Source organism: Meles meles, chromosome 6 (genome assembly GCF_922984935.1).
Source record: "Meles meles chromosome 6, mMelMel3.1 paternal haplotype, whole genome shotgun sequence".
In the NCBI taxonomy this organism is placed as follows: domain Eukaryota; kingdom Metazoa; phylum Chordata; class Mammalia; order Carnivora; family Mustelidae; genus Meles; species Meles meles.
Genome location: NC_060071.1, coordinates 142254925 through 142269283, shown reverse-complemented (window position 1 = coordinate 142269283; position 14359 = coordinate 142254925). Strand labels below are relative to the sequence as shown.

Genomic DNA, 14359 nt, shown 5'->3' with positions numbered 1-14359 from the left:
GGCAGTGGAGATGGCGGGTCTGCTTCCAACAGCCCTTCGGAGCACATTGAACGAGTGCCTTCTGTGGGCCTGGATTGTGCCTGGCTTGGGGACACAGAGCTGCTTGAGAAGCAAGCCTGCACGTTGGGGGAGCCTGGAGTCCGGCGGGGGAGGCCGCACATGGCCAGCACGCTGCGTGTCGCACCAGGGGCATCCAGGGGAGCCATGATCCCTCGTGGTTGGCAGGGGGCGGCCGGGGTGTCGGTCCGCGCAGGTAGGACTGGGGAAGCCCACAGCTAAGGCGGGAAGGTCTGGCCTCTGTCACCCTCCGGGGCTGGTCCACAAGTCGACTCAGCGTCTCCTGACAAGGCCGCTCCGGCGTTTTTTGGCTTGGGAAGGTTTCCCATAAAAGCCCAGCTCAGAGGGCCGCGCTTGGCTTCCTCCAGGTGGGAGCGAGGCCCGAGGCAGGCCCGTGGGCTGCTTTGATCCCAGTGCAGGGAGCCACCGAAGTGGGAGGGCGTTGGTGAAGGGGGCCTGGCCTGGAAACACCAGGCCCCCGTGTGGCGGTTGACTCCTCCCTCGGGACGGGGCGGCCCCTGATGAGCGCGGAGAGAACGCCGGACCCGAATTCGATCAGCCCTTTAATTCACAACATTGACAGATTCCTTCGGCTCCCAGCTGCCGGTGATGAGCTCAAGCTGCCGGAGTCGTGTGTTCTCTGCTAGGCAGACCAGGGACCTCAGGAGTCTCTCCCCCGATCAGGAAAGCGCAGCCCTGCCCACTGGGGTCATCAGATCCGTGTGGACAGTTGTTAAAAGGCCCGGGGAGGAGCGAGAGAGGTATATTTTTTTTTTAAAGACTTTATTTATTTGACACAGAGAGATCACAAGTAGGCAGAGAAGCAGGCAGAGAGAGAGGAGGAAGCAGGCACCCTGCGGAGCAGAGAGCCCGATGCGGGGCTCGATCCCAGGACGCTGAGATCATGACCTGAGCCGAAGGCAGAGGCTTTAACCCACTGAGCCACCCAGGTGCCCCGAGAGAGGTATATTTGAGCGAGACACTCTCCTCATTCTTGCTTTCCAGGGTCTCCTGGCAGAATTTTTTTTTTTAAGGATTTTATTTATTTATTTGACACACAGAGAAAGAGATCACAAATGGGCAGAGAGGCAGGCAGAGAGAGAGGGGGAATGAGCAGAGAGCCTGATGTGGGGCTCGATCCCAGGACCCTGAGATCATGACCTAAGCCGAAGGCAGAGGCTTAACCCACTGAGCCACCCAGGTGCCCCTCCTGGCAGAATTTTGCAGGGTAGACTTGGGAGGAGAACTTGACTGACTTTAATTCTCCTCTCTGCCCCCAAAGAATGGTTTTTACTTCTGTAGAGGAGTTGGGAAGGAAAGAAGCCAATGTGCCCAAGGCTGGTGTGGCCCGCAAACCCTTGTGGTTATCTCCCGCCCTTTCCAGAAGAAGGGTGCGGATCTGTGCCCGGATCTGTGCACTCAGATTCTGTTCGTAGGTAGGATAAAGGGACATCCTCAACCCTGAGCGCACACTAGAATCACCTGGAGCGCTGGTTCCACGGGCAGGTGGCTGGGCCCCGCTCTCGGACTTCCTGATTCCTGATTCGGGAGGATGAGGAGAGAATTTGTATTCTAACCAAATCGCGGGCTGGGCTGTTGCCCCTGGCCCAGGGAACACACTTTGAAAACGAGTGCCGTAGGGATTCACCAAGAGCATCATCCCGTGGTCGGAACATAGTTAAATAAATAGGTTAGTCCCCTAAGAGTTTCTATAATGGGAGCATTTTAACCAAAATATTGTGTATTTTGTGTAACGGTACAGACACTCAGGGTATAAGTCTTATACCAACACTCTCTATCTCTTTCTTTCTCCCTCCCTCCCTCTTTCTTTTCAGAGGGAAGAGAGAAAGAGCAGGAAGGGGATGGGGGGGTGCAGAGAGGGAGAATCTTGAGCAGACTCCGCACCCAGTGCGGAGCCCGATGTGGGGCTCGATCTCACAACCCCAAGATCATGGCCTGAGCTGAAATGAAGAGTTGTACGCTCAACCGACTGAGCTACCCAGGCGCCCCCCGCCCCCCGCCCCCACAAGCTGCTCTTTGTACTTAGCAGTGGATAATTATCTTAGCCATCAGTGGTCCATGATTGCTGCTGGTGGTGCTCTGTGTTCGTCCAAACGGTTTTGTGCTGTTGGTGTGGCATGCAAACAGACCCAGCGGGCACTCACCATCTCCCCTTGAAAACAATGACCAAGACCTTTCCTGGCTCTGGGTCTCAGGTGCGTCACATTTGGCCTTGTTGAGATTTCCTCACCCGACACAGGGATAACAGAAGCACCTACGTTGTGGGTGCTTGTGAGGTCGAACTGAGTTCCTCCTTATGAGGAGCTTATGATAACATCTACTGGTAAGTACTGTGGGCACGTTTAATAAACTCGTTTACGTGTGTTCTGCACTCGAGGGTCCATGAGGTGGCCTCGGGCAGGCCTCAGTGATACAGACGAGAAAGAGCGAGAGGACCACGAGGGCCTCACAAAGTAACAGGCTGCAACCTTCTGGAAGGCCCCATGTTAAGCTCCTCGATTGCTTCTCTGCAGGTTAAACTGGTTAGCATCGACGCAGCAGAAATAGCAGACGGCAACCCCTCTCTGGTTCTTGGGCTGATATGGAACATAATCCTCTTTTTCCAGGTAAAGTGACTTCCGTGACACACAGTATGATCTCCTTAAGCCTGCTTAGGGCCAGCAGAATGGGGTGGGGTCGGGGGGGCACGTCAAGGGAGACTGTGAGATCGTGTTCCTGACGGATTGTGACTTCTCTGTGTCTTGAGAAAGAACCAGAGGCCATCTCATTGCTGACCATCTGGGTCCCTGTGATTTTAATAGGGATGTGAGCTCCGTTCTCCGGAAGGGTAGAGTCGTCCCCTTGGGACTTAGGGCGTTACAGATTTATTTCAGAAAATTGTTTTGTTGTAAAGGGGGGAAATAGACATTTACTGAATGAATGAATGAATGAATGAATGAATGAATGAATGAAGTAAATGTCACTCCAACCAAAAACTGAGCTTGGAGTTAGTTTACTAAAATGACTGACGCGCAGAAGAGAGAGTTAAGGAGTCGGTAGGGAGGATGGCTGTGGGAAGGGGTACATGTGACAGGTGAGACCCTCCTCTCCATCCTTAGCAACTTCAGCCTGTTTTTGGAAACGCGGATTTTATAGGGAAGGACAGAGTTGGTGGCTGGAGTCTGAAGGTGGCATTTGAAACAAGCTCAAGTTCTTGTCCCCGAGCAGGAGGGAGTAAGCTGACATTTTTGTCTTCTAAAATCCCCTCTTCTGAAATAGAAAGTCCTGGCTCATTGAATTGTCCTGCCAAGAGTAACAGTGACCTGCCCAGAGGCGATGTGTTGGGGCTTTTTTTGCGTTGCTAAGAGGAATGCGCACAAACAAGGTTTACGGACAACAGACCCAGTTCTGTGTGAGCCTTGAACTTAAAAAAGCCCTTTAAAAAAACAGTGTTATATACAGGCTTCAATTACTAATGTCTCTTATTAAACTCTCCGATCGATGCTGGAAACACCCTAAAAATGTGTCCAAGGTCAAGGCCTTAAATCTACCCCCGATCAATTCATTCATTCATTCATTCATTCATTCAGTAAATGTCTAGTGAGTTCTTCCTACATTCCAGGCTCTTCACACACAAAGTCCCGCCCTCCCCACACTCTGGGACCACAGACAAGGCAGTCCCATAGTACAGAACTGTGGTGCAGGTTCTGATCAAAGTATGAGCAGAGTGTTGTTAGGATGCAGAGCATGTGCAGCTGTCTCAGAGTGGGGAAGGGAGTGAGGTAAACTTCCTAGAGGATGTGACGCCGGAGCTGGGTTTTAAAGGATGAGTAGGAGTGCGTTAGACAGGTTCTCAGACTTCGCTGCACATACAGATTGCCTGGGGGAGGTGTTGAAATGCAGACTCTGATTCTGGGGCAGGGCCTGGGGTTCCTTATTTCTTGCAAGAGCCGCATGATAGGAGCCAGGAATCTGGTGTTGGAGGAAAGGAACATCCAGGCAGCAGGACCAGGAGGAACACAGGCATGGGGCTTGAAACAGCCTCCTGCATCCTGGGGCGGATAAGCCATGAGAGGAAAGGTATAGGCAGAAGCAGGTCAGGAAGACCTCACAGGCGTGCATGGCCAAAGCCCCAAAAGAGAGAGACTCCAGGAAGAAACGAGCATCCCTGGGAAATGTCTACACACACCACCAGGCCCACAGAACAGTCTGGCTGTCACGGGTACTTTAGGAAGTGGCTTCTCCCTTTGCGGAGAACTGGTTGTGCGTGAGCTGGACCCTCCAGCCAGGCTCCTCGTGGCTGGGGGGCAAAGAAGGGTTTGCCCCGGGACTATCTCCGGGGCCTGAAATGCCGTTTTCCTTCCAGATTAAGGAGCTCACCGGCAATCTCAGCAGAAACTCTCCATCTTCCAGCCTGTCGCCTGGCTCGGGGGGCACAGACTCCGACTCTTCCTTCCCACCCACGCCCACCGCAGAGAGGAGCCTGGCGGTAGCGGTGAAGGATCAGAGGAAGGCCATCAGGACCCTGCTGGCATGGGTGCAGAGGAAGACGAGGAAGTAAGCCCTCGCGCCCTGTCCCCAGCGCCCTGTCCCCACCCGGCACAGGCTGCCCTCGAGGGGGCGGGGCTTCCCTGGGGGGTGGGGCAGAGGAAGGGGGCATCAGCATGTGTTAATGTATGCACCTGTGGCCTCCTAGAGGCTCTGAGAGCAGGGAGTGCAGTTTCTGCACACGCAGAGCTGAATTTGCAGAGCACTTGGCCTGCAGAAAACTGACAGGAAGATTGCAACACTAATCAAAGGGGCTTTGCCCCGTTTAATGCCAAAGCTAGAAAGGCTCTTGGATCCTCATGACAGGTACCTATCCACTGCTAAGCTTCCGGGGCTCTTTCAGAGTCTGTACCAACTTACACACTAGGAACAATGAAGGCTGTATCGTGCTCGGTTAGGTGTAACCTTGCCGAAACCGAGACAGGTGACCCAGAGCAAAGGTCCTGGGGCTGCAGGGTGACCCCGTGCCAGCAGGTCAGGGCTCTCTGCAATTTTGTGTCAGGCTTTTACTGGCAGCCAGCTGATGGCCCTTGGGGTCCCCGGGCTGTGAACCCTGGGCGGGGACGGCTGGAAAGTTAGGTCACCCGTGATGAGAGCCACGCCCCTGCGGGGCCACACAGAGACCCAGTGCCCTCCTGGCACATCACAGCCACGCCTGCAAGATGGTAACTTACCCACCTTCCGGGACCGTGAGGATTAAGTGACTCAAGCTCAGGAAAGCGCCTTGCATGGTCCTATAGCACTTAACAAGCACTCATCCGGCCCCTTCTCCCCACTCAATGGAAATAAAAGATAAAAGAAAAAAGAAGAGAGAGTTGGATCTTCGGGTTTGGGCCGAAGGGTCGAGCATGATAGAGTCGGTGAACACTAACAACCCTCAGATGTGGTTTAAAAATAAATCGGCCGAAAGAGAGCTCGGTGTCAGGAGGTAGGGCGACAGTCAAGGAGAAGTCATGTCCGTGGGATGGTGGACCAGGTCTGTCTGCGTCGTGGCAGTCTGTACCCTATGCCACCCCCACAGGAGAGCCTCTGGAGAGATCCAGGTGAGGTCTGTGGCTCAGCAGTGTCCCACCAATGTCAGGGTCCCGCTTCTGGTGGTTGACTCAGGTGACGTTAGACGCGCAAGGGAAGCCGGACAAACGGTGTGGGAGCCCTCTGTACCCGCTTTTCAGCTTCTTAGCAATCTCAAGCCATTTCTAAATGAAACTCTCTTTTCAGAGAGGTCAGTGACCACAGTTGGGAGATCGACGATGTCTCGGGATGGATGCTAAAGGAAATTAGTGCCTGGCAGGACTCTCTCTCTCTACCCTCACTTATAAGTTGTTGATGTTTTTGGTAGGAATAATGACATTGGCTGCCACTTACTTGGTGGCTTGTGTGTGCCACGTGGGCAAAACCTAACGCTTCCCCCCAACAGCCGCCAAGGGGTTGTAATGAGACAATCCTCATTTTACAACTGAGGAGCTGGAGGGTCAGAAAGGATCCGGGACTGGCCACAGCGTGGCTGGGCCCCTGGGAATGCACAGGGGGCAGCCAGGCTGTGGCCTTGGGTTGTGACCGCACACCCCGATTGGCTGTTGTGACCCTCCCTGCAGCATGCACGGTGTGCAGAGTCACTCCTTTATGTGTCTGGGAATCTGGGAGCACAGGCTCCTCTATTTGGCCTCTCGGTGCAAATTATACCTTTCTCTTCTATTATTCTAGATTATTCTATCATTATTCTGTTTCCCTGGAAATGGAGATCTGGGTAGTTCGGTACCGCTCTCCCGGGACCCAGGGCCTCGAGAGTCAGCAGCTCGGGGGGCTCCGAGGCCTGTGAGGCTGCCACGTGTGGGCTCCTCGCTGGGGAGGGGCGTGCCTGTCCTGACCCACAGCATGGCCGGCGTGGCCGCTTTGCTGCAGGTATGGCGTGGCAGTGCAGGACTTCGCCGGCAGCTGGAGAAGCGGGATGGCCTTCCTGGCGGTGATCAAGGCCATCGACCCCAGCCTGGTGGACATGAAGCAGGCGCTAGAAGATTCCATGCGGGAGAACCTGGAGAAGGCTTTCAGCATCGCGCACGAGGCCCTCCACATCCCCAGGCTCCTGGAGCCAGAAGGTAGCGCTCGTTCTCTGTTTTTGCTTATTAATAATTTTTGTGACATAAGATGTAGACAAATTTGGAAAATACAGAAAAATCTAATGTATTTCTTATACCCCTACCCCTTAGTATTTTTCCACAGGTCTCATTACATTTTTTTTTTTATGTAATTGAGATCATTTGGTGCATGTATACAGGTGACGCTTGAACAACGTGGCGGGGTAGGGGTCCCAACTGGCCCACCACACTTGGAAATCCACGGGTCACTTCTGACCCCCCAGAAATGTGACTGCCAGTAGCCTACTACTGACTAGAAGCCTTGCCAAGAACACGACCAGTTAATTAACACATTCTGTACGTTATACATATTATGCTCTGTGTTCTTACGGTAAAGTAAGCTAGAGAAAAGAAAATGTTACTAAGGAAAACATAAGGAAGAGAAAATACATTTATAGGACTGAACCGTGTTTTGGGGAAAAAAAAAAAAATCTGCGTATGAGCAGCCCCGCCCAGCTCAAACCCGAGTTGTTCCAGGGTCAGCTGTGGTTTTGTATTTTACTTTTTGTAATTAAGTTTTTTATTTTAATGCAGCATAGTTACCCTATGGTGTCGTACTCGTTTTCGTTTCAGGTGTACAGTCTGGTGATTTAGCAGTGCTCTACCTTGCTCAGTGCTCCTCGTGATAACCGTGCTCTCCGTCCCCACTGCCTGTCGTTTGCTTTTTTTACTTAGCGTTGTAATTATGGAAGCAGCGCTATGCCTGTTGCTGTCATGTCTCCGTTTCACATTTCTACGCAGTGGCCTAGCTCATGAGCATACCAAAAGTCTCCTAGGTCTCCTACCCCCGGGGGACACTGAGGTTGTTTGGGAAATAGTCACATGTATACATAACATGCAGTGACCATCTTACTGAACGGACCTCAGCGGGCGCCCCACAGGATGTCCTCTGGGACCAGACGCCGCCTGGGGAAATGCCAGACTTGGAAAGTGAACACCTTTCTAAGGTGCTTGGCTGGCTGTCAGATTGCTTTCCGCGTGGCTGGGGCTGATTGGGGACTCCCTCCAGCAGAGAGGAAGGGTCCCGCAGTGAGCAGGCTGCAGGAGGCGGTGGGAATGCAGCAGGAAATAACGGACAGCCTTGGGAACACGGAATTCTGGATTCTTCGGCATCCCAGCTCCCAGCTCCCCTCTCCATCAGCCAGATGTGAGACTATAGTCAAGTGATTCATCCCCTCTGGGTTTAAATTTCCTCACATACAAAACAAAGAGAAAAAAAACTCAAAGTTCTGGGGGACTCTTCACCATGAAGCATCCCTTCATCGTGTTTAAACATCACATGATTGCCGTCCTTCTAACTCCTGTGTCTCTCTCCACAGACATCATGGTTGACACGCCAGACGAGCAGTCTATCATGACTTACGTGGCACAGTTTCTGGAACATTTCCCGGAGCCGGAGGCGGTATGTTCGTTTCCCTTACCTTTAATACAGAAAGCGTGCGTTCGCATCTGCCGGCATCACACAAAGCTGGGGTTCGGGCCGCGTCGCTCTGTGCACAAGCAGGGATAGTCAAAATTGGATCTCAAGTCCTTTGAGCGTTGCCTTGGCACCTTTTAATTTCCGAATCATAGATAAGGTTTACGTTTCAAAGCAGGATGGCAAATCGGCCAGCCATACCTCTTGTAGGCGTCTTCCCGCACCAGACTTCACTGAGATTGTCACATGGATTGGTGACCTGATCCTCTAGGCGTCCGATGGAACATTTTAGCGGTTTACCAGATTTTTTCAGAGTGTGCAGAAAAAGACAATGACCGACCGTTCAGAAGCACACCCTCTTATTTTCAGAATCCCAGATTATGCTTGGAACAAAATCAGTCCTTTCAGGAGTTGTCACGGCTCTACTGAACGTGCACCCACCCCGGGCCCAACCTTGAGATAATAATAGTGATGGCAACAATGTAACAGTAAATCTCTATTGAATTCACTGGTCGTTTACCAAAGACGCTCAGGGGGACTCAGCAGTAAGCTGGATGGATGAGGTCCCTGACCTGGTACCGCTTTGTTCTAATAGACAAACCAGTTACCAAGTGAGCAAACACGTTCTAGAGGTTCAGGTGATGGTAAAGTACTAGACAGAAGCAAAGTAAGCCTGAGGGGCTGGTGCTGACGGGGAGCAGAGCCGCACTTGGAGCTGGAGGCTGGTCAGATCAGTGCGCTGCGTGTCTCCGGGCTGGCTGCCCCTCCCGCCCGACGTGGCTCTGCGTGTTACCGATGAGGATATGGATGGTCAGGGAAGCTCAAAGACCACCCCAGGATCACAGCTACTGAGAGACCCCAGGTCTCTGTGACGCCTCAGTTCAGGCTCTTAGCTCCCTTACAACATGTGGCTGAAACGGAGGCCCCATTTCGTGCACCTCCAAAGAGCCAGATGGGGCCCTCCTGTGCTGTGACTCAACTCTCGTTCCATTCCCTTTCTGTGTGTCTGTGTTTCCCGCTCTGTCCCTGCACCACAGATCACTCCCCACGGTGCCTAAAAGGAATTGCCTGGGCTGGAATGGCAGTTCTGCCACTTAAAGCTGTGTGACCTTGAGCTGCTTACTTAACGTCTCTGATACGTGTCATCAGTGAAATGAAAATATTACGCGCATGGCAGAGTTGCGTGAAGAATAAACTGATGATGTAGAGTATCCCGTCTTCTGCCTGCCAGACAGTTGGTGCTCAGCAAAGGGTGGTGATCGTGACTGTTTTATAATTCCGTTTTCTCTCCCCATGACTAAATTCTGAGACCTAGGCACCAGAGCCTTTATGAACCCTGAGCTCTTAAGCTGTAGGCAGAGTTTGAAATCAACTGAATCTTAGGGTAACTGTGTGAGTCAAGGTCATAGCCAGGATTCAGCAAATCTGACACTTGGGCCTCCCCAGCGCTGGGGTCAGAGACTGGGGCTGGGAGGAAAGAGATTGAATGAGATAAGTTACCTGGAGAGAGTGGTCCTGGTTCACAGAACACAGCACATCACTGCAGAACTGACCGTATACATCCTCAAGGGAATACAGGTGGGAAGTCCCAGCCGATCTAGACACTCACTCACTGGTCCCTTAACCATTCAGCTGAATGTAATTCATCTCACTAAACCTTGGGTAAGCCCAGCTCAGCCATGTGCCAGACACCGTATCTAGCTTTGTGACCCAACATATGTTTTCTTTGAGTAAATGGATCGCATGCACTTGGAAAGAAGTTGTCTTGGGCAGTGAAAAAATGGACATTTTTTAAATACTGATTAGATCGAGTTGGTTACTCTGTTCTTCAAGTATTGTGTACACTTACTGATTTTTTTTCCCCCCATCAACTAGTGTGAGGAGAAAATGTTAAAAATCTCCAACTTTTAATGGTTGTGGATATTATCGTTTCTCTTAGTTCCGTTAGTTTTCGCTTTCTGATGTTGAAGCTGTGCTATAAACGCACACACATTTAGGATTGTTGTTTGTTTCCAATGCCTTGATCATTGGCTTTTTCTGCTGTTTTGGTCTTTGTCTCAGAGTATACTTTGTCTGATAGGAATATAACCATACCGGTTTTCTTATGTTAGTGTTTACATGATCTGCCTTTTTTTTTTCCATCCATCTTTTCTTTCCAGTGTATGTGTGCTTATTGTTAAAGCAGGTCCTTGTAACAACAGTATACAGTTAGGTCTTCTTTTTTATCCATCCTCACAAGAATTAGTGAGTCATTTTATTAGTGTGTTTCTCAACTATTGACATAGATTTAATCTACCATCCTGATTATTGTTCTTCATTGGTCCTGTCCGCTCTGTGCTCCCTGGTCCTTCCTTCCTCACTTTTTAATTTTTTGTTTCCATTTTATCTCCTCTGTTGGCCTTTTGACCACATCTCCTTGTTTTATCTTTGTAGTAGCTTCTGTAGGGATTATAATACTCATCTTGAACCTACTTTACTCTGCCTTGAAGTGTTATATTGCTTTGAGTAAAATGCATATTGTATGCATTTTTATGTATTAACAGTGTAATTCCATTCCTTTCTCTGTTCCTTTGGGCTGTTATTGTCATTTACTTTACTTCTATATGTGTTTTAACCCCCAGTGCTTTGTTATTATTGCTGCTTTAAATAGGAGACTTTTTAAGAAAAGTTTTTTTTTAAAGATTTTATTTATTTATTTGACAGATGGAGATCACAAGTAGGCAGAGAAGCAGGCAGAGAGAGAGGAGGAAGCAGGCTCCCTGCTGAGCAGAGAGCCCGATGCGGGGCTCGATCCCAGGACCCTGAGATCATGACCTGAGCTGAAGTCAGAGGCTTTAACCCACTGAGCAACCCAGGCGCCCCAAGAAAAGTTTTTAAATAGTCTTTTATGTTGACCATATATTTACCATTATGTGCTTTGTAGTCGCTCCTTCAGATCCAGGCTTCCATCTGTGGTCCTTTCCCTTCAGGCCGAAGAACCACCTCTGTGTTTCTTGCCGTCTTGCTTACTTTTGGAGTCGTTTAATTTGCTAGTGCTAACCCTGGGGCATATTGGAGTCTACTTCTAATGATTGTCATTTCTCTTGACTGTGGATCTCATTTTCCTGCTTCTCTGTGTCTTAAAATGTTATATTTTATACCAGACCTGGTATAGGAAAGAGCAGTAGAGACTGAGATAGCCAACATGTTTACCCCAGAGACAAGTAGCCTTTTCCCAAACAAGGATCCAGTTGAGTAGCTCATTGTTTGGACCTTCTCAGGAGTCAGTAACGGCTCCATTGCAGTTTCACATAATGTCAGCCGCCTGGTTTCCAGTGATTTTTAGGATGAGGTCAGTCGACTCTCTCCACCAGTATGCTGGGAGCCAGTACCACCAAGATGGCCCTCTGCTGTCCACCCCTGCTCTCAGCTGCTTCTTAGCAAAAGCCCCTGTGTGGAAGAAATAGTCTTTGAAGACAATTGGTTTTGCGTTTGGGGCCCTTCCATATTTAATCTCTCACACTGGCCCATGCAATCAAGAAAGATTCAGCTAACCTTTCCTTACCTGGGTAGGTTCACTCTCTTAGCCATGCTCAGACTAGGCAACGGCCCACCCGTGTAAAGTAGCTGAGACTCACTTCGGAAGGGCTCGTCCTTCTCTAGAGTTCAGTTCTTTGAGATTTCTTTGCACCCATAACTTTTAAAAAGACATTATTTTGAACTTATCTGGTGTTTTCACATTTCAGCGAGAGCAACCATCGGCATCTCTCCATGAGAACACTTTGCATTAGTCTTAAGTGGCTTTTTCCATGTTGGTCTTTGTTTTATGAAAGGGGAATATTCATTGTACTTCAGCACTCCTGATTTTTGTGTTGCCCTGTTTCTTCGCAGGAAGATTTCATGGATTCAGATAAAGAAGCCCCTATCGAATCCACCTTTGTCCGCATCAAAGAAACTCCCTCTGAACAGGAGAGCACGGTGCTCCTTCTGACTGAAAACGGGGAGCGAGCCTACACCGTTAACCATGAAGCCAGCCAACCACCGCCCTCCAAAGTCTTTGTCTGTGACAAGCCCGAGAGCGAGAAAGAATGCTTCCTCAGTGATGTGTCCAGCCATGCACTGTCAGACAGCTCCCCCGAGTTCACACCCCAGATCATTGACCAGGCCCTCCAAGGGGTCCCAGGTAAGGCCAGCAGCACCAATGACGCACCTCCAGAATCTTCCATTTTATCATCCAGAAAGGACAGTCGGAGGTCCAACTCTTTGCCCATCAAGAAAACTGTGCACTTCGAGACTGACACCTACAAGGACGCTTCCTGCAGTAAGGACCCTTTCTACAGTCAAGACCTTCGCTTTGAAGGGAGCCCGAGAGGAACAAAGGACTCATTGCCAAAGCAAGATGGGTACATCCTGGCAGCTGAGACTGCTGAGGAAAAGCCAAAACAGGAGGTTCCAGAAGGTTCAGAAGCAGTCTCTGATGAGTCCCCAGGTGACATCTCTTCAGTGGACGGTAAGATCAATCATGCGCAGACTGCCCAGAGTTCTCCCTCCTGGAACGGGGAGCCAGAGTGTGCGACCAGCCCTGGGGAGGAGAGTTGTCTGCTTTCACCCCTCGGGGACAACACTGTTATGGCTGATTCCTTGGAGATCAAGGTCAAGCTGCTGACCGTAGAAGCTATGGGTAACGAAGACTATTACGAAGACATTCCTTTAAAAGCCTCTACATTTAACAGCGACCTCATAGATTTTGCCTCAACCAGCCAGACTTTCAAGGAGGTTCCTTGGCCTCATGAGAAAAAACCAACAGAGGATGAGGTTTTGGAGAATCAGGCTGAGAAACTGGGGAAGAGGAGAAGTAAGTCTGCACACCAGAGGAAAGATTCGGATGAGTCCCCGGAGAGGCCCGGTAAGCTTGAACCTCACAAGGACCCCAGGCAAGAAGACCAAGGCCATTCTCTGGCTCCAGGAGAGTCGCCTGCTGATAAGAAGCCGGAGGTGTACGAGAAGCCCAAGCAGAAGTCCACGCGCCGCCATCTGGACGAGGACGAAGGGGAGGTTGCGGGGCTGCAGGGGCCAGAAGGGGAGGCGCCCTCTGAGCCGCCGAGCAGCAGCGTCAGCCTAGAGACCGTGCACAGTCGCAGCGGGGAGGGCCTGGACTTCAAGCCCTCCCCGCCGCTGTCCAAGGTCTCTGTCATCCCCCACGAGCTGTTCTACTACCCGCACTATGAGGTGCCCCTGGCTGCGGTTCTGGAGGCTTATGCAGAGGGCGCGGAGGACTTGAAAAACGAAGACCTGGATCTCGAGGAGCCGGAGGGCTATCTGTGTGACGTGGGGGCCGGGGACGAGGCCGAGGAAGCCGAGGCTGAGACGTCTCAGAGCAGCTGCAGCTTCTCGGGGCTGGGCGAGGATGTCCCCGAGGCCAGTGTCCCCGCGGTGCCGTGTCCCGTCAGGGGTGTGGAAAACGCCAGACTGGCCTCAGAACCTGCCGACCCGTCCCCACCAGATGACCACCAGCAAGGGGAGGCTGAAGACAGTTCCCATGTGGAGAACCAGCAGGTACTTGATCGTGGGTTCGGGAACCCGGGCCCTACATGAGGACTCTGCTCTTCTCCCTCTGCAAAATAGAGAAGATTCCCTCGCGGGCAGCCCAGGCCAGAATTTAGGGGGCACTCGCTCGGGCTCAGGCAAGAACGGGGCTGGCACCCTTCGGCACTCCTGAGACTTATACGTTGGGTGCTTCCCTGGCCTCCCCATAGCCCTGGCCCTCCACCCAAGGGGGCCGAGGGAATGGAATGAGGTCATGTTTAAGGGCCAAGGGTAGTGTAGCAGTGATCACTGTCGATGCTACTCATAGCTACATCTAGTGCTCCCTCAGTGAACCTGAGCCCCGCCTCCCGCAGCAGTCTGAGGAAACCCAATGAGCTCACACTTGACTCTGGCCTTGAGTTTTGAAAATTGCCTGTTGGTACATTATCTGCTTGTAAGTGGGGGACACGCACTTCAGAGTTCTAGCAGCGGGGCGCACGCTCAGCCATCACTTGGTATCCCCGTTTGCCTGGCCCAGCAGCTTGAGAGGCTACCGGCGTGGGTGATGAAAGGGTATAGGGTCTCCTAAGCTGCTGTTCCTCTCGGTCCTCTCCCTCCCCTCCAGCCAAGCCAGACTTCCCCCAGGCTCCCAGGCAGTCCACACTCTGCTCTGCCTCCCTCTGATTTGCTTGGCAAA

The 14359-nt window shown here is 51.4% G+C and overlaps 1 protein-coding gene across 4 annotated transcripts in view; it reads left to right on the top strand.

The window, feature by feature from the left end:
- CLMN (calmin) overlaps positions 1 to 14359 on the top strand; it is a 114336-nt gene that overhangs the window by 83518 nt on the left and 16459 nt on the right. For all 4 annotated transcript variants that reach the window (XM_046008221.1, XM_046008220.1, XM_046008223.1 and 1 more), the window contains exons 5-9: positions 2592 to 2684; positions 4424 to 4614; positions 6508 to 6701; positions 8060 to 8142; positions 12028 to 13692. In XM_046008221.1, the coding sequence (XP_045864177.1) occupies positions 2592 to 2684; positions 4424 to 4614; positions 6508 to 6701; positions 8060 to 8142; positions 12028 to 13692 (2226 nt within the window). The remainder of the gene's footprint in view (positions 1 to 2591; positions 2685 to 4423; positions 4615 to 6507; positions 6702 to 8059; positions 8143 to 12027; positions 13693 to 14359) is intronic.